Here is an 18,655-nt window from a genome sequence, read left to right as displayed (position 1 = left end):
GATTCTCAGGACGCACATGTGACGACGAGAGCCCAGCAGAACAAAGAGCAAAAAGAAATGATTTGCCGTCAGCAAGACTCGAACTTGCGTTTTCAGTGCTTCAATTGAGCCACAAACTGATGTACTAACCCCTATACGATGACGGCTTCTAATTGGTGACACTTGCGTGATTTATTTTATACTAAGTAGGTACCCTGTGCGTCCGGTCAACAAAGACTACTCCAGGGTGGGCTACCCTAGAACCGTACACATCAACTCAATGGCAAACAATATTTAACTTCATTTGCTGGGTTAACGACCTTGTCTTTTTAATTTTCGTGTATTATCTTAATAAGTACTCGTATTATAAAAGTTTCTTGGCATATCGCCCATTCCAACTTGTGGTCCAGATCACAGGTGGCTTCCTTCGGGCGACTTGGATGAACTAATTCATCAACCATACATTAGATCTCTATATTCTTTGCTAACGCTAGCTGGAACAGATTTCTCCTTACAGGAACTTCTCATAAGACTTGGCAGTGTCGATGATTGTCTGCTCCACAGGATAATAGTCCTTTCCTGTCACCCTGACGGCCTTTGAACCATCAATGACCCTACTCTCGTCGTACACATAGCCAGGGTTGTATCCCTTCCCTGGAGTTCCAACCTTGATGATGTCCTTGCGTTCAGGGAAAGCCTTTCGGAGAATGTCGGCAGCAGCCTGGGGAGGGAACTGTCCTGACGTGAGCAGGAAGCGCTCTCCGTTGGCCTTCTCCGGATGGTCGACACTGAAGACGGCAACACGGGCGATGTCGCGGACATCGACAAAGGACGAACCCGGTGAGATGGGCTCGGGGATTTCTTGTCCGGAAAAGACCTGCCAGATGAAGGCTGTTGTGCCACCAAGCTTGGAGAGTGAATCGAGAGCTGGAGTCGGTCCCATGACGAAGCTGTTGCGTTGCTCATTAGCAAACCTGTAGAATAGACGACTCGAGCATCTTGGTGAAACTTACGTAGGGTTCAGAGCCGTCATAGAGAAACTAGGCTTCTTCTCATCTCGGAAGTCCCAGAAGGCCTTCTCACCAGCCACCTTGCTCGCGACGTAGATGAGCGGACTGGGAGTGTTCTTGCCAAGCGCCTTCACCAAGTCCAGAGCTCCAAGGTTCCAATCGGCCTCAGTGAAGCGATAAGGGAGCTCCTTATCGTGGGCAGCAACGGCGGCAACCGAAGACATGAGAACAACTGACTTGATGGAGGGCTCGGTGATGGCAGACTCCAAAACACCTCGGGTGCCCTGGATCGCTGCCTCGAGGACAGGATCTGGGTCAGTGAAGGAGAGGCTCACAGGCGAAGCAAGGTGAGCGATGGCGTGGACGCCTAGGAATGTCAGATAACACTTGATGAGAGCACATGTTCTGGCATACCCTTGACAGCCTCGTTAAAGGCTCCTGGAGCGATAATGTCGGGGACCTCGACAATTTCAAGAGCATCGCCGTACTGGGACAGTGCCTTGACGAGGGTGTCTGCTGAGGCCTTGGAGCGGACAGTTCCACGGACAGCGTAGCCAGCTTCGAGGAAAGCGGCAATGACTGGGCCGGCGATGTAGCCATTGGCACCGGTAACAAGGACAATAGGCTTGCTAGACATGATGTGTGTTTTCGGAGGAGGCTAAAGTGAGTTGTTTATCAAGAGACTTGAGTTGGAAGTGATGCGTGTTGAGCTGAAGAGGATCTTTCACTTTGGAGGAGCTACATATGTTCTTATTTATGCCCATCTTCTCAACACATACTTACAAATGCCGCCCTCAATGCTTTCGAGAAGCCACCTGCGGCTGAATGCGAATAACCTTGTCGGAGAAACTCATGAGTGGATAGCTGTTGCGTGACGTTGGACTGCAGACGCCATCTACCATGAATCGCATCATATTCAGCCCTAAAAACTGCACTGGGGTCGGATAGTGTATGTGAAGAGTCCGATTTTAATTATTTCGGAGTGCTGACAAAGCTGCAAGATAAGGTGGCTCCTAAGGTCATGGCGGACTTTAAAGCATGGCGGTTGGAAAAAAGATTACTGATCGTTGAGACTGACTAGGCCTCCTCCGTTGCGTAGTGGAACTTTGTCATCAGGAAAGGAAATAATTGCTTAGATGAACCGAGGTATTGATTAGTTTCTATTTAACTTGATAGATAAGCAACTTTCAATGGCAAATGGGCCTTGGAAGTTGATGGAGGGAGCTGTCGTGGTCTTCCGTGAGTCGGGCAGCGGGCCTCTCTCCTCCATCTTTCTAGTGACATAACATGCCGCCGATGGCTCCAGAAATTCACAGGAGGAAACCGCACACTATTCGATGATCGAGATGCTGGATATGAAAGACAAGTCACAAGAAACGAAGCCTCCAGCTTCTGGATAAGATAGGGAGGCATGAGTTTGGGAGTGAGAATGTTTGGAGCCCATTAAGGGCGAAGGAGCACGTGACTTCGCGATTCAATTCTGTCAGCGCGGCCAATGACGCAACACCTTCAGAAGGCAATGACACGTTAATCGCGACCCTTCCCCAGCTTCTCCAGACCACGAATCTTGGCTAGTATTGGCATGATATCGTCATGGCCGGTCGAAAGCGAATCGCGACGAGGTCTAGCACCCGGAGGGGAGCTGCAGCGACCGCGCCGACTGGGGGAGAGATCTACCAGGATATGCTGGCTGAGGCGGGCGTGAATCCTCCGGATCAAAGCTCGCCAGAACGGCCTCTGAAGCGTCGCCGTGCTGGCACTAGAGGGACAGCGGTAGTGACCGAAAAGTTGCCCGAACCTGCTCCTCCTCAGCCAGCACCGGCTCACAATGAGGAGGAGGAGGAAGAAGACGAGGATGAGGATATCGAATTTCAAGATGTAGTCCTGCCGGAACCGACCATGCAAACGATGGAACTTGAGTCAGACGACGAAGACGACGAAGATGAAGACATCATGTTTGAAGATGTCGACTTCACTGCGCCCATTCAGGACTCGGCTTCATCACAGGAACCCAAAACCCTGGAGCTCAATCTCACGGCCCATCAATCATCTACAGCGCAAGGGAAGAAGGCTGCTGAGAGACGCAGACCAGTCACCCGAGAGGAGCGCATACTTCGGAAAGATGTCCACAAAGCTCATCTCCTCTGTTTGCTATCTCATGTCGCGCGCCGCAATCACTGGTGCAACGACGGCAAAGTGCAGGACTATTTGCGCCCACACCTGACGGATAAGATGGTTAACTACCTCAATCCTGGGACAAACCTATCGCAGTTTGGACGTACCGAGAGTCTAAAGAATGGGTTGAAACAGGCTGAAGGTGTTTGGAAGACGAAATTCGAGGTTACGGAGAGGGGGCTTCGAAGGGCGCTCTGGGCTGAGGAGCTAGACCACTTGAAAGATGTATGTGCCGTGTCTCATATGAGGGCCTTTGCTAATTCATGGCGTAGTATGAGCCTCCGAGCGACATGGAATCATGTCTCGATCGCCAAGACTTTCGCGAAGCGGCAAAGAAGCTGCAAGGTTCCCGGGATGTCGGTGCCCAGCTGTATTGTGCGCTTCTCCGAAGTGTGGGAGTGCGAGCACGGCTGGTCTGCTCCCTTCAACCTCTGGCGTGCACCTCTGGAGCCCCGACACTGCAAAAACCAAAGCCTTCAAAGGCGTCGGCGAAAGCTGCAAAGAATGAGCAGGTCAAGGCCACAATGGCTAAGTACCAAGATATGGCTAACGCTGGATATGGGTCACCTTCAGGCGGCTCATCAGCGCGCCGACGACTCGGCCATCCAAATGCAACTGCGTACAATTTTACACCAAAAGCCGCTCCATCGAGACCTCAACCGACGCTTGAGACACGCAAGCGTATTAAAGAATCGTCCTATCCGGTGTATTGGGTTGAGATCCTCGATGTCGGGCACCAGAAATGGCAGCCGGTAGATGCTGTGGTCACCAACACCTTTTGGAAACCCAAAGCTCTGGAACCTCCTATCACTGACAAGGAGAACTTTTTGTCATATGTGGTCGCTTTTGATGCGGACGGAACTGCAAAAGACGTAACAAGGAGATACGCGAAAGCTTACACTGCAAAGACACGGAGATCAAGAATCGAGACTGTCTCTGAGGGCGGTGAGGCTTGGTGGAGGAAGGTCATGAAACTTTATCGGCCTCGGCGAAGAACGGACCTCGACCAGATTGAGGACAACGAACTCGCGGGTATCGAGGCTAGAGAACCGATGCCGCGAAATGTACAAGACTTCAAAGACCATCCGGTTTATGCCCTGACACGGCATCTGCGTCGTCACGAGGTACTCGTCCCAGATGCCACACCCTCAGGGACTGTTGCGACGAGTAGTCGAGGCAAGCTCGAGAAGGTTTACCGCCGAAAAGACGTCCGGATAGCGAGGACGGCCGATAAGTGGTTTCGTCTTGGCCGAGAGGTCAAACCCCTGGAAATCCCGGTGAAGTGGCTGCCCAAGAAAGCTCGACCAAAGAATCCCTTGGACGAAGAGGACGAAGACGATGCACAGGGAGAAGCTGGGACACCGATTTACACGGAGGAACAGACCGAACTCTACGTGCCAGAACCAGTCCGCAACGGCCGGGTCCCCAAGAACAAGTTTGGCAATATTGATGTCTACGTGCCCAGCATGGTTCCTCCAGGGGGAGTCCATATCATCCACGAATATGCAACGCGAGCAGCGTTTCTGGCTGGGGTTGATTACGCACCCGCTCTCACGGGGTTCCAGTTTAAGGGTCGACACGGAACAGCCGTGTTAAGCGGTGTCGTAATCGCAAAGGAGTACGAGGAAGGCGTGCGAGCAATCATCGAAGGTCTAAGCGACTTGGAGCAACAAGTAGAGGACGAAAGGAGGAAACACCGTGCGTTGAGGGCGTGGAGAAAGTTCATGATGGGGCTTAGAATCAGGGAGCAGATCTGGAGCGGAGTAGATGCAGACGAGAGGAGGGCCGCCGACGACAAGGCCGCCAGGGAAGCTCAGCTGGACCAGGAGATTGAGGATGCGCCGAGCGATGTCACCGAGGAGTTTGATATGGCTGACGACAATGACATGGGAGGTGGCTTTCTGGTGGAGTGAGGCCGTGTGATAGAACTGAGCCGAGCGGGCGTTTGTTGGAGTTCATCGATAGCTGGGTAGAACTGCTTGATGCTTACGCGTCGTGTATATGCGTGATGAGAATAGCAACTTGAACGTACCTTGATGAGATTAATGTTTGGGGAGTTGCCGCCGATGGTAGGCTATTTGACGGGCTGGATCATTACTGCAACTCTACGTTGGGACTAATAGTGGCTCTTATTCGGGATGTCTCCGTCAAGATGCATCCCTAGAATAGAATTATACGTCGAAGGGATTAATAATGCCCGGAGAGTTGCAGCGGTTGAAAGCTCTGAACGGTCCAGATCATGGCTGCAACTCCATGATGTCCAACGGTGGCCCTTGTTCGGGATACTCCCCACTCAGATCCGGGCCAGACCGATAGGGATGCATCTTGACGCATGGTAATTTACAACTTAACTGCTGACTACGGTGGCAAGGATTATATTTCTGTAGCATTGCCCCCCTTCTTTGCAAGATCCGCGCCGGGGATGAGACGATAGTGTAGATAACTGCATCTATCCGTCCTGCCGCTGTGGAACCTGAAGAGACGCTATCAATGCTCATTATGCTTATACAATCAAGAGCGGCACCTTATTAAAGTCCGCGCTCGCCTTGAGGTTCTGAAAACTCAACTCCGGGTGAGTTCTCTCAACCGCTGCCGCAATTCGACATACGTACGCATTCCCCATACGCGAAGCAATACACCATAAGCACCCTAGAAAGCGGGTCATTTTTCGTATCAGCCGTGCAGTTACGAATTTTCAAGTCTTGCAGGGAGATTGGAATGCATCGTCCACGTCGCTGGGCTGCCTCACATGGAGTCAGATACGGAACACGAAGTCGAGGCGGTGTACCCGCTGCTTTCCCGTTTCATCACGGGCGTTGTGAGACGAGGCATAAACAGTTGATCAAGTGATTGAGGCAGATGAAGTTGATTTTGCGTCAAGTGTACGCCCGACTTGGCAGAAAGTTAAAAAAAAACCACAGGCGGAGAATAGAGAGATCGACGAACTCAGCCCTGATCTGCACGTGGGGATGGGTAAGCCCATTTTCGGGACGATACCGCGAGCAGACCTCCCCCGCAGTGAGTGTGACTTGTAACCGATGAGAACGAAAAAGAGATGGTGGTGGTCTGGGAGGGAGCATCGCGACAGGGGCATGGTGACGTACGCGCGGTGGTGGCTATGCTGGGCGAGAGGTCGGAATCCGGGGGAAAATCATGCCGTCTGGCCCAGTTTTGTTGTGATTTCCATGTTGTCAGCCCAGAAACACGGACCATTGTAGTGCGAAATCCTTTGTCTTGGCATCATGATGTGCGAGTCTTGGTTGTTGTTTGGAGATCACTTGGGACTTGATGCTTGTCGATAGGGTAAGTCTGAAGACCTGCAGCGAGTTGAGAGACTAATATTATCAGTTTAATCAAGAATACAAGGGCATACGGTAAGTTTTGATAGATATTTTGTACAAAAGATGCCAAGGACAAAGAATCAAGAATGCGTCTCTCCAAATCCCAGAGAGGAAAGCCATTCGATCTTGGAACCCTGGCCCGGCTCCGAGGCTCGGCATTGAACCCACTATTATACGGGCCTCAACTCCGTACCTGTGAAATGGAATGACAAACCCACTCCCAAAATGGTTCCTTGGTAGGGTTACATTCATCCTTTGTTATCGCTCGTACTTCGTATATGTCGCAGAAAGAAGCAAGATATGGATATACATTCACGTCTCACTTATACCCAAGCACAACTCGATTGCGTGGCTGCCTGCCAGGGCCGTCGTCTGCCCCTGCTAGGGCGCCCCTTCCATCGCCGTGCCCCAGCAGGTGGCTCCTGCTCTAATTAGTGGACACGCCCAAGCCCGCGCCTTCTGGCAATTGGCCAATCCGCACGGCGCTGTTATAGTGGTCGGCCACTAAAAGGCAACTGACGTTTCGGTCGGCGCCCCCAGCACCACCTTCCCGGCGCCAAGCAAGCCCCCCTCCGACTCAAGAGTCAACCCCCATCGTCCTCCGAAACTTAAACATCTCCACGTCCCCTCGGTTCAAAAACGACATCATCATCGATTCAGAGAAGCGACCTATTTCTTTCAACGTTGAGGCCACGACCAGCTCGAAATCAGCCAAGAAATCGGTCCTTCCTTGCCGTTTAAGACCTAGGGGTGCTTTCGACGATGCATTCTCCTTCATTCTAGGCTTTCCTTTCGGCAACGGTTTCGGTTCTTTATTCTTTCATTATATCATTAAGCCACCCACATACATACATATCGCCAGTACTCTATTACGTGGCATAAATACTCTCTTACATACTCCTCGTTTCCCCTCTCGGGCCTGTCTTGAACATTTCAACGCTTGACCAAGTGCTTCGTTTGACAGTCCTTTTGGCGCTCGTCGCCTTCAAACCGCCGCCATGGCCTTCGTCAAGCAAGTCGTTACCCTGATGGGGAAAAACTTGCGAATACTTTTACTACGGCACTTGGCTCTCTGCGTCTGGATGGCTTTTGTTCTACCCATCTTCCTCGCCTCTCTCTTCACCTTTACAAAGAACCTTCTTGTTCCTCCTGCGAAATTCGGTATCGGCCACCCAGGCCCAGTCTTGAACCTCACCCAAGCGTTTGAGAGTGCCCGCAGCAACGGCCGCCTAAAACTTGCTCTCGTCGACAATGGCTTCTCAAGCGGAGATATCGACCGAGTCCTTCGTGGTGTGGAGAATGAGATCAACAAAGCTGCCGACTACATCGAGGTTGTTCGGCTCAACGACCAAGACGGGCTTACGTCTGCGTGCCGTACCAACCTTAGGGGTGTGTCTAGGTGTTTCGGCGCAGTAGTTATGGTCTCTTCCCCCGATCAGGGTCAGGGGGGTGTCTGGAATTACACTCTTCGCTCCGACGGCGCTCTCGAACAAGCCGTTGCCAAGTTCAACATTGACAAGAAGGACAATGATCAGCAAGTTTACATGGCACCCATCCAGCGCACCGTTGACCAGGTCATTGCCCAGCTCAACTCGAGCTCCAACAGTGGCAAGTTGGCCAATACTCAGCAGTACCCTTTCACCAGCCTGAGCCAGGAGGAACGTGACGACAAAATTCGGCAGATGTTCCAAAAAACCATCAAGGGATGGATGGGCGTTGCTTTTCTGGGAACTGTTGTTTGGGTATCGTACCACCTTACAGGATTCGTCGCTACTGAGCGCGAAAGCGGCATGTCGACGCTGATCGACTCCATGATGCCAGTACGGAGGCCCTGGCTTGCCATGACGGCACGAATCCTCGCTCATCATTTTTCCTTCTCCCTTGTCTACCTTCCAGCTTGGGTTATTGGGTCCCTGATCGTGCGCAGCGGCGTTTTTGCCAATACCAATGTTGGAATAGTTCTCATATTCCACATCCTCGGCGGTCTGGCATTCTCCTCCATGGCACTGCTGTTTGCTTCTTTTTTCAAAAAGGCTCAGCTCAGCGGCATCACTGCTATTCTTTCAATCGCTCTACTTGGAATCCTAGCCCAGTCCCTTACTTCCCCTAGAACCGCCGTGGTTGCTGTTCTATCGTTCTTTTTCACACCCTGCACCTTTGTCTACTTCCTTACATTCATGGCGCGTTTTGAAGAAGAGGACAAGCCCACCAACCTCGGCGCGGTGGCTCCGAAAAGTCCCTGGAACATCTCTGGTATTGTTCTCTGGGTCTTCCTGATCATACAAATCTTCGCCTATCCGCTGATAGGGGCGCTCATCGAACATGCCCTCTACAGTAATGATACACCAGGCCGCAAGGTGCTGCTGAAGCAGGACAAGGTGGATGCTCTCGGGGGGATTGCTGTACGGCTGCAAGAGTTCACCAAGATATACAACCCTAGTATTTTCTCTCGGATTTTCAATCGAGGTTCCAAGAGGAAGCAGCCCGTTGTCGCCGTCAATGGACTAAACCTGGAGGTCGGCCAAGGACAGATCGTTGCCCTCCTTGGCGCAAACGGGAGCGGGAAAAGTACAACACTTGATGCCATCGCGGGAATGAGCAAGTTGACGAGCGGATCCATACACATTGATGGGAGAGCTGGTCTAGGCATTGCTCCTCAAAAGAACGTACTCTGGGACGACCTGACGGTAGAGGAGCACATTCGGATCTTCAACCACCTCAAAGCCCCGAATGCCCGCGCCACTACTGACGCTATCAATGAGCTCATCAAATCTGTCGATCTTTGGAAGAAGCGAAAGGCTTTTGCCAAGACTCTCTCCGGTGGCCAAAAGCGAAAACTTCAACTGGGGATGATGTTGACAGGTGGAAGTGGTGTCTGCTGTGTCGACGAGGTCAGCAGTGGCATCGACCCTCTTTCAAGGCGCAAACTCTGGGATATCATTTTGGCTGAACGCGGTCGCCGAACAATGATTCTGACCACTCATTTCTTGGACGAGGCTGATCTCTTGGCTGACCACATCGCCATCTTGTCCAAGGGAACTCTGCGCGCTGAGGGCTCGTCTGTGGCATTGAAGGATAGCTCGGGTGGAGGATACAAGGTTCATGTTTCCAAGGATACGGTCACCGGGAGCATGCCTGATATTGAGGGCGTTGAGAAGAAGGATGCCTTTGATCTTGTCACTTATGTTGCACCCACGTCACAGCTTGCGGCTACCATCATCAAGGAACTCGAAGCTGCTGGTATCGACGAATATCGGTTTTCTGGACCCACCATTGAGGATGTCTTCCTTCAAGTTGCAGAAGAGATCAAGGACGAAGAAGCTTTCCGCAATGCCAGCGCTGCCGCGAACGAGAAAGCGTCGTCGGATGGGGATGACAGTGGCAACCGAGGACTGAAACTCATGGACGGACGAAGGGTTGGATATGTGGAGCAGGCCGTCATTCTCTTCCGCAAGCGCTTGACTATCATCAAGCGGAACCGGCTTCTGTACCTTTTCGCATTTATCCTCCCCATTTTCGCCGCTGGGATGACCTCGCTTTTTGTCCAAGGAGAGGATCCGCCCACCTGCAATCCAGCAGATCAGTCCACCCGGAACGCAGCGACCGAAGATGCCTTCAGCCAGGCCGATAAAGATACAACCATAACACTCATGGCTGGGCCTTCGTCAAAGATTAGCACGGATGCTTTCGCACGAGTCATCGCGCCTCTCATGGCTGGCTTGCGCAGTGGCCCTGCGGCCACATCCGCTGTGTCGAAATTGAAGATTGTTGATACTTTTAGCGAGTTTGAAAGCTTTATCAAGGATCACCCGAAAAACATTACCACGGGCTTCTGGCTGGGAGATGAGAAGCAACCCCCGACCTTTGCCTGGGTTGCGAATCTTTTCCTCACCAGTCCCCTTCTCGCTCAGGGATACCTCAACACTCTCTTGACATTGGTCCCCATTGGTACGACATGGGCTGCCTTTGAACGCCCTATTAGTGCGACGGCGGGCGATGCTCTGCAGCTTGTTGTGTACATGTGTATCGCTCTGTCAGCGTATCCTGCCTTCTTCTCCCTCTACCCCAGCAACGAGCGCCGCAGGTTTGTTCGTGGCCTGCAATATTCGAATGGTGTGCGACCGTTCCCTCTTTGGATTGCCTATCTGCTTTTTGACCTCATCATTGTTCTGGTCAGCTCTGCCCTTGTCACGGTCATTTGGGCTGCCGTTTCCAACATCTGGTTCAACCTTGGCTATGTCTTCCTGGTCCTATTCCTCTACGGCATAGCTTCTACACTCTTTGCCTACCTGATATCCCTCTTCACCAAGACCCAGCTAGGGACATACGCCTGGGCAGCAGCTACGCAGATGTTTGTCTTTGTCGTGTACATTATTGCCTACATGTCAGTGCTTACCTACACCCCCGTCACAAGGGTCGATAGCAGCCTGCGCATCGTTCACTTTGTTGCTTCTATATTCGCGCCGATCGGGTCCATGGCAAGAGCTCTCTTTGTCACCACAAATCTGTTTTCTACTGCTTGTGATGAGAACACGGTCACTACAAACCCGAGCGGTATTCTCTACTACGGCGGCCCTATTCTATACCTCATTCTGCAGTCTTTCATTTTGTTTGGTTTAATCATTTGGTTCGATACTGGATCGGCCGGTGCCTCGCTCAGGGGCCTCTTTGAAGGTCGGAGGAAGAAAGCCGAGACTGAGGAGGAAACTCCAAACGAAGATGTCGTGGATGAGCTCGGCCGACTTACGGACAACGCAGACGACAATGGCCTTCGAGTGATGCACCTCACAAAGAGCTTTCGCAGAAATACTGCTGTCGACAACGTTACTTTTGGCATCAAGCGGGGTGAGGTGTTTGCACTCCTTGGTCCCAACGGCGCTGGCAAGTCCACCACAATCTCACTCGTACGAGGCGACATCAGACCTGATCACAACGGTGGCGATGTTTTCGTGGAAGATGTCTCTGTCACCAAGAATCTTGCTGTGGCACGGAAGAATCTTGGAGTGTGTCCCCAATTCGACGCCATGGATCAGATGACGGTGCGTGAGCATCTCGAATTCTACGCCAAGATTCGGGGCATTCAAGATGTGGAACATAACGTGAAGGCTGTCATGCAGGCCGTGGGACTGGAGTCATTCTCGAACCGCATGGCGAACGCTTTGTCTGGAGGAAACAAGCGAAAGCTTAGTCTTGGAATTGCACTGATGGGGAATCCTACTGTTGTGCTACTGGATGAGCCTTCGTCTGGCCTTGACGCGGCCTCGAAGCGTGTCATGTGGAAGACATTGGAGTCGACTGTCCCTGGACGGTCGATTCTTCTCACGACTCACAGCATGGAGGAGGCTGATGCGTTGGCCGGGCGCGTTGGTATTCTTGCTCGGCGAATGTTGGCTATGGGAACACCAGATGGACTCCGACATCGTTTTGGAGATGCTCTTCATATCCATCTTGTTTCTACCAGCGCACCGCGTACAAGTCAAGATGAGATGGCTCGCATCATCAACTGGATCCGGCAGACACTACCGTCAGCCGAGGTTGAAGAGAAGACGTATCATGGGCAGATTCGTTTCTCCGTCCGCGCAAGCCAGGTCATTGCAGCGACCTCTGGCCGTGACGCTCAAGAGATGGAGAAGAGTGGTGAGGATCTCAGCCAGAGCGCAATTGGACACCTGGTTGTCCTCTTGGAAGAGAACAAGGTACAGCTAGGCGTGGGCCATTACAGTGTCAGCCCGACAACACTGGACCAAGTGTTCCTTACGATCGTAGGGAGGCACAACGTCAAAGAAGAGAACTCTGAGGAGAAGCCAGAGAGCTTCTGGAGAAAGGTTTGGATGTTTGGACGGTCTTAGTTGTGGCCGATTGTTGTCCTCCTTCTGGGAGGTGTATTGTTATCCTCTCTTCCAAGGGTTGGGAAGGGGGCCCAACGCCGAGCGTGGAGAAGAATCGAAGGCCAAAGTACCTAATTTTAATAAGTATTGTTATATTCAAACTGTTTGATGCTTTGCGCAAGTGTCGTTGCTGGGGCCTGTTATTCTGGAGCACACATGGACTGCCTTTGTTGTCGCTACTGTGGTCATGTGGACAATCCAGACCACGGTAGCTGTTCGGAAAGGAGACGCTTGTGTGAAGAGAAAGGGGGAGAACACCAGAACAACGCTCACATAGGCACTTGTACATGTAGATATATATAATTACCTGCATGTCGAGTCTTGTGAAGCGTGAGAAGCCAACGTTTTGAACAACTGACGTTTCGTTTGGGATTGCGAGCCCTCTCTACAAGCAACAAATTTCGATTTTAAACTGGTTGAGATATCTGAAGAACAGGTAAGAATGTGCTGGCAAGTTATCACTCATACACTTAGATGTAGTGTGCGGCCGCTCATCTACGATGGCATGTACGGCAAATACATCGACCCATTCGCGACGCCCACCCCATGCAACTGCGCTGCTGAGCACCAGGCCCAGGTCCAGTGCCCGCATCACGGCTGCTGCTTCCTGACGACGAAAGTCGTGCCGTGCTCTCATACCAATTGTACACAGACCTACGACATTCATCGCTACGAGCGCCCACCACGGCAACAACAAATCTGGGGCATCAATCCCATCTTTTACACACAGCCCGGCGATGACTGGGAGAGCATAGAGTATGTGGATATAGCCATCTTTTCGACCAACATGCCGCCGCAAGTGATTGACTTGGCAGACGAGTTCAAGGAACTACTTGACGATCTTATCATAAAAGGCCGCGATATCGCCTCCAAGCACGAGAATCTCGCCCGAGTGCTCACCGAGACCGATGACAAACGGAAGCTACATGCAAAGCAGCACTGCATCGCGTGCAGTGGCAAAAACTGGGTCTGCCCGGTTGCTCAAGATATCGAAGGGGAAGAACAGGTGGCGGCGAACTTGCGATCCGAGGGCCTGACGCTGTCGTTCGAGTTCAAGAGGATATGGACCGACGTGAACAACAGGGTGGTGAGGCACATGGTCATGGAGCAGGTTAATGAGATCTTCAGGCTGAGAGGAATAACATGAGCATAATGAATGCAATGACAAAGTTATATGGCGTTATCTCTGTTTTATGATCCAGGTTTTAGAAATGATGTTATGACATTCAGAGTATGGAGTAGATTCCTTATTTGGATACTTATAGGAGTAAGTTGCTGTATATATGTGTTGTATCTTTTGCTATGGACAACTGTTCCGGTTGTTGGTACGCTGGGTGTACTTAGGAACAATACAAGTTGTCAACGGGAGAATATTCTTTTGTTTCTGGATATATATATATATTTGCTTCTTTCATTGTTCTTCGAACATAGAACATGACACAAAGTACAACCAGACATGCAGCTTTCCCGGTATCAACGCGGTTCTCAATCAGCACAATTCATTGCGTCTATAACAGTTCTTGTTCTTACCCGCTGTGGCCACAGACACTGGCTATGATAGGGAGACATCTCTTTGCTACTCATATACCTGCCAGTCTTTGATCTCTCGTTCATCACAGATGTGATGAACTATGAACATTCCCGTACTATGCCCGCCTCGGTTACAGTTTTCCGGACACTGTTGGATACTGTCCTTAGTTCCCCGCGGAAAAGGTAACTTTTCCATAACTTCCAACATGCTCCTCATTCACCTTGTCCTTTTATGCCGCGGGCATCTGATCGAGTACTGCAAGGCACCAAGAGACAAAGATGCAGCAGGAAACTCCAAATGACCGGCCGTATAGGTCCCACCTCCGGCCGGCCTGTCTCCCGTGTAGGAAGCGGAAATCCCGGTGCCAGTCTGAGGCCGCCTCCGAGACATGTCTCATGTGCCGGGCGCACCGCACCGACTGCGTGTTTCCCTCCGGGCCGAGTGGGACCCCTGGTGCCCGGCGTCGGCGGCAGACCCGGTCGTTCGGGGCTTCTGCTCGGCGTAGCACGGTACCCCCATCCACAACAGACACATCGGTCCTTGAACAGTCAAGTTCGAATCCGGAGACGAGCTCACTTCTTAACCAAGTTTCTGTTCCGATACCCAACACCCCTGTTGGTGCTGCTCAGGGTTCGTCAAGAAATAGAGAGTGGCCGCCTCATCAAGACACTCAACAAGACGAGTCCCCCCTGGCACTAGGATCAAACGATGAGCAACAGCACAACCTCCACATTGTCGGGCCAGCCGTCACCTCGGACAACCAGGTCTTGTCCGACTACCTATCTGCAATGCCCAGTGCCACGCGAGGCTCCAGGATGGTCATTCCAGTGCCGGGCAACAGATCCCGGCCCGTCTTATTCACCATGGTGCAGAAGCAGCCGTTGGGGCTCGACTCGAATCGCAGCCTTCCCGCGGAAAAGCTTCAGGTGGTTGAGAAGGTTCTGGAGCCTTTCATGGCTGATTTACTAGACGTGTAAGAGCTGTAACAAGTGAGCGCTGGCCGGGGCTGACATTTTGTAGCTATTTTGAGAAAGTCAACTCATCCTTTCCTCTTCTAGATGAGACGTCTTTCCGCAGGCAATACAGTATAAACAAAGATGGGATATCTCCTGCACTTCTGGCAAGCTTGTATGCGCACTCAATGACATTCTGGGGCAGCTCTCCCAGCCTCTCTCGCCAACGACGCCCTGATGGGCGCTTTATCTGGAACCTTGCCACAGAAGCAACTTACTCGCAGTTATATCGGTCTCCAGGAATGTCAATAATCGAGGCCATTCTATTGAATGTGGGTGGACGGCCGACTACCTCTCTCATCGGTAATGGTGTGCTGCTTGGGTCTGCCATAGCCACGGCTCACTCACTGGGGTTAAATCATGATCCAATGCCTTGGGAGATACCACAGTCTGAGAAGAATCTTCGGATGAGAATTTGGTGGGCTTTACTGGTCCACGATAAATGGTAAGATATGTTCTGTGGTGTAGCGATTGTTCTAATAGGGGAGCAGGACAAGTCTCTCCCATGGAACACCTCCAACCATCGCAAAGACGCAATACGACGTGCCTTCACCTACAATAGAGAATCTCTGTGAAAAGGGCTCTTCGGCAGAGAAAGTATTAAAAGCTTCCATCTATGTGGCTCTCGTTGGATTGACCGACGTCTTGGATCTGCACTTGAAGCACATCTACCAGCTGGGGAAGCCGGATGAACTTGGAGATGTCACCCATCTAGAGCTCGCTCTCAATAACTGGATTGACTCTATGGGTGACAGAGTCCGCTGGGTCATTATCCGTGGGACAAATCTCGACATTCCAGGTGCCCCGAATCTGCGCTTGGCTTATCTCACTGTTCGGCTCCTGCTCCAACGGATCGAGCTCGAGGCCGAGAAGCGCATCTCCAACGCTGGAGATGGTCGTCTACTCAATTGCTACATGGAAGCCCGAAGGACCTCGGAGGAGATGCTCATCTTGACTCAAGAGTTACAACCTGAGCATCTTGCTGATTTCTGGCTACCCAGCAGTGCCTTTTCGTTCCCAGCTGCCGTGAGCTTTCTACTGCGATGCGCCCTCGAGACGGAGAATTCACCTTCTGGTCTTTCACAGAGCAGTTCATTAAAGATCGCTTCTGATCTTCTCGCCGCTCTCCGATCTCATAAGGAGAAAAATGCATGGGATCTCGGTGACATCTGCCTCGCGCAACATACCGAGGTTGTGGACAAGCTTTTGGCCATGGTGCCTCCCGAGGACCCTGGGCCTGATGGGACTTCAGACTTTTCGGAATTTCCTATGCTTGATCCTTCTTTTATTGACCAGTTTCTTCCGAGTCTATGGGATCCTCTGCAGAATGCGTGGTAGAGGCTTGATTTTCCGCGGGAAAGTCGACAACGCGTTTTGCGTACTACAAAGAGTCAAGGTCTATTCGTTCAATGTGCTTCCTTTGTTATATGGAGGCCAAGAACCATGAATGCCTCTGAAAGCTTCGTTTCATCAGTCAATGCATTAACCTGACTGGAACCCGAACAGCCGCCCTTACAACCTCCCCAGGAAGTGCTCTCAGCCAGTCACCCTAGAGGCTGAAGAACGGGAAACCATCTACTCTGGCTAAGAAATGGGCTTTGATGATGCTCATAGCTTCTTATACATGAATTAGTAGATGGTCTCTCCTCAACGGTAACCGCGACTCTGAAATTGGTTGGATTGACTATGTGATATGATGACGGCCGTGGACAACATGACAGAACAGCGAGAGGATCAAAGACAGAAAGAAGATTCCTAGACAAGAAACTCGACGGAAAGCTCCAACAAAAAAAGGGCAACATGCTAGGAAAACAACCGCCGCAGAAAACTCAACACATATCGCCCCAAGCGCCGAACTCCTCCCAAACAAAACACGTCTCTCTAAGCGCCTTCGCTTCCCTCGCCTCCCTCGCCAATCTATCTTCATCGAATACGATATCCAACCCGTCGAAAATGTCTTCCTCCTCTGGGTCCACAGCCTTACGATCGAGAGCTCCTTGGACGTAGAGCTCCATACACCCGCCGCACGGCTGCCTCGTGTGCTTGATGCACTTGCAGACATCGCACATTTCTCGTCGTCGGTGTTCGATACGCGTGAGACTCTTGTTGCTGCAGCCCATCATGGCCACGCACCGCTGGCAGCGCATTTTCCAAGCTGTGTCTGGTTCCTTCTCGGCCATCCCAAGCTGCTTCCAGGGGAACTTTGCCTTTGGACGGATGCGGAAGCACATGTAGCAGGGGAAGTTCTCAATGTTGGAGAACTCTAGCTCTGCCACGTCCTTTGTCCACTTGTCCCGGACGAAGCGGTAGCGGGTTGGAAGAGAGACCCAGCTGTTTGGCTTGACAATATCGTTGAGGGTGTAACTTGCCTGGGCAAGACGGAGAATATCGCGAAAGTCCAGGAAGGAAGCAATGTTGAACATAATGTGTGTCGGGAGTGTTTCCAGTCCTTGGCATTCTCGACGAGGAGACTTTGTGCAGAGGGCCAAGGCCTCAGCAACCTCGTCCTCGCTAGAACTCTCATCGAGAAGATTGCCCTGACACTTGGTAGACTTTGTCTGATACCGACAGCAATTGTGACAAAAGTAGTACTTGATGTCTCTTGTCCCGTTCCAGATACCCTTGCCGTGCTTATAGTGCTTCAACTTGCCAGAGCAGTCAAGACAGAAGCGATTCTGCCAGGCATCCCGGCCAAACGAAGCAGGACGTCCAAACTTCTTCTTTGGAAAGAAGCGAAAGCACTTGTAGCAGGCAAAAAGCTCCTTTCCAATCTCTCGAAAGTGACGATCCTGGTTCTCGCAAAAGTCGGCGACTTCAGACCTGGAGAGGATGGCGATGGGGTCAAGGATCTGGTGGAAGAAGCGGTTCGTAGAGGCGAGGTTGACTATTCCTGGGTAGTCGAGCTGCTTTGCTACTTCAAAGTGAATGTCAAAGGGCAGGTTTTGGAACCTGAGGGGGTTGTTGGGGTCCATCTTGGCTTGGGTTGCCAGGTATGGCGGCTCAAGTCCAAGTGAACTGAGAGTTGATGGTGTTAAACCTCGAAGTAGTCGCTCACGGTTGATGCGTATGAGGCGGTTGCTCAGTTGTTGTATCTTGCTGTGTATGTTTCCAATGCTGAACAATCAGGTCACGTATCATCGCTTCGTTGGTGTAACCCATGTGTGTCGCCAGTACAAATCAGGGCATGAGTCGAAACAAAAGTAGAAAAGCTGGTATATACAGATCTTGGAAAAGCGAATGCGCTACATCTTGAGATGCTCACGCACCCGCTTTCCAAGCTTCTTTTATAATGAGTGTCGATGCTGAGGTTGGCCCCCATCGCCGCCTGACTCACACGGCACATGTGTACAACGACCATGCACAGTTTGGCTCAAGCCTAGGGAAATAGGCACTGCAGCCTAGAGATGATACTATTCCTCTACTGAAGTGCCAATCACCTTTCGAGTCATTTACGGGCACTATGTTGTCGTCTTACTCAGGGTGGCTGGGGTGGGCCGGGATATAGGCAGACGATGCTAGAGACCCTTGGCGGCGGGAGTGAGTCTGGATCACGACAATGCCTGAGATAGAGGGCAGAAACAATCAAGCAAGATGCCTAGTGACAATATGTTGTGGTTAGTGGTATGAGTACCTAACACACAATAACGAAAGGGAAATCTTGAGAAGTATCAATTTGTTATCTATTTGCCAGTGCAAGTAGCAAATAAGGAAAAAATCA

The 18,655-nt window shown here is 51.5% G+C and overlaps 5 protein-coding genes and 1 pseudogene across 6 annotated transcripts, besides 1 other annotated feature; 4 read left to right on the top strand and 2 right to left on the bottom strand.

Moving 5' to 3' along the window:
* Positions 1 to 390: 390 nt before the first annotated feature.
* Positions 391 to 1,647, bottom strand: NCS54_00375800 (annotated as a pseudogene). Its single transcript has 4 exons — positions 1,404 to 1,647; positions 993 to 1,356; positions 495 to 929; positions 391 to 424 (listed from the first exon to the last, which is right to left on the bottom strand).
* Positions 391 to 1,647: a sequence feature.
* Positions 1,648 to 2,582: 935 nt separating this feature from the next.
* Positions 2,583 to 5,077, top strand: NCS54_00375700 (Hypothetical protein; the record flags this gene model as incomplete). Its single annotated transcript, XM_053149316.1, has 2 exons — positions 2,583 to 3,389; positions 3,437 to 5,077. The coding sequence occupies 2 exons, from the start codon at positions 2,583 to 2,585 to the stop codon at positions 5,075 to 5,077; spliced, it is 2,448 nt and encodes an 815-aa protein (XP_053005291.1).
* A 2,426-nt stretch (positions 5,078 to 7,503) lies between these two features.
* On the top strand, positions 7,504 to 12,354 carry NCS54_00375600 (Hypothetical protein; the record flags this gene model as incomplete). Its single annotated transcript, XM_053149315.1, has 1 exon — positions 7,504 to 12,354. One exon carries the CDS (start codon positions 7,504 to 7,506, stop codon positions 12,352 to 12,354), a length of 4,851 nt encoding a protein of 1,616 aa, XP_053005290.1.
* Positions 12,355 to 12,898: 544 nt separating this feature from the next.
* Positions 12,899 to 13,540, top strand: NCS54_00375500 (Hypothetical protein; the record flags this gene model as incomplete). The annotated part of the gene is made up of 1 exon (XM_053149314.1): positions 12,899 to 13,540. The coding sequence occupies one exon, from the start codon at positions 12,899 to 12,901 to the stop codon at positions 13,538 to 13,540; it is 642 nt and encodes a 213-aa protein (XP_053005289.1).
* Positions 13,541 to 14,787: 1,247 nt separating this feature from the next.
* Positions 14,788 to 16,275, top strand: NCS54_00375400 (Zn(2)-C6 fungal-type domain-containing protein; the record flags this gene model as incomplete). The annotated part of the gene is made up of 3 exons (XM_053149313.1): positions 14,788 to 14,897; positions 14,945 to 15,382; positions 15,429 to 16,275. 3 exons carry the CDS (start codon positions 14,788 to 14,790, stop codon positions 16,273 to 16,275), a joined length of 1,395 nt encoding a protein of 464 aa, XP_053005288.1.
* A 491-nt stretch (positions 16,276 to 16,766) lies between these two features.
* NCS54_00375300 (Hypothetical protein) lies at positions 16,767 to 17,909 on the bottom strand (the record flags this gene model as incomplete). The annotated part of the gene is made up of 1 exon (XM_053149312.1): positions 16,767 to 17,909. The coding sequence occupies one exon, from the start codon at positions 17,907 to 17,909 to the stop codon at positions 16,767 to 16,769; it is 1,143 nt and encodes a 380-aa protein (XP_053005287.1).
* Between the last annotated feature and the right edge of the window lie 746 nt (positions 17,910 to 18,655).

Source organism: Fusarium falciforme, chromosome 3 (genome assembly GCF_026873545.1).
Source record: "Fusarium falciforme chromosome 3, complete sequence".
NCBI classification, from domain to species: domain Eukaryota; kingdom Fungi; phylum Ascomycota; class Sordariomycetes; order Hypocreales; family Nectriaceae; genus Fusarium; species Fusarium falciforme.
The sequence above is the reverse complement of the archived record's forward strand: the minus strand, read 5'-3'. Positions and strand labels throughout refer to the sequence as shown.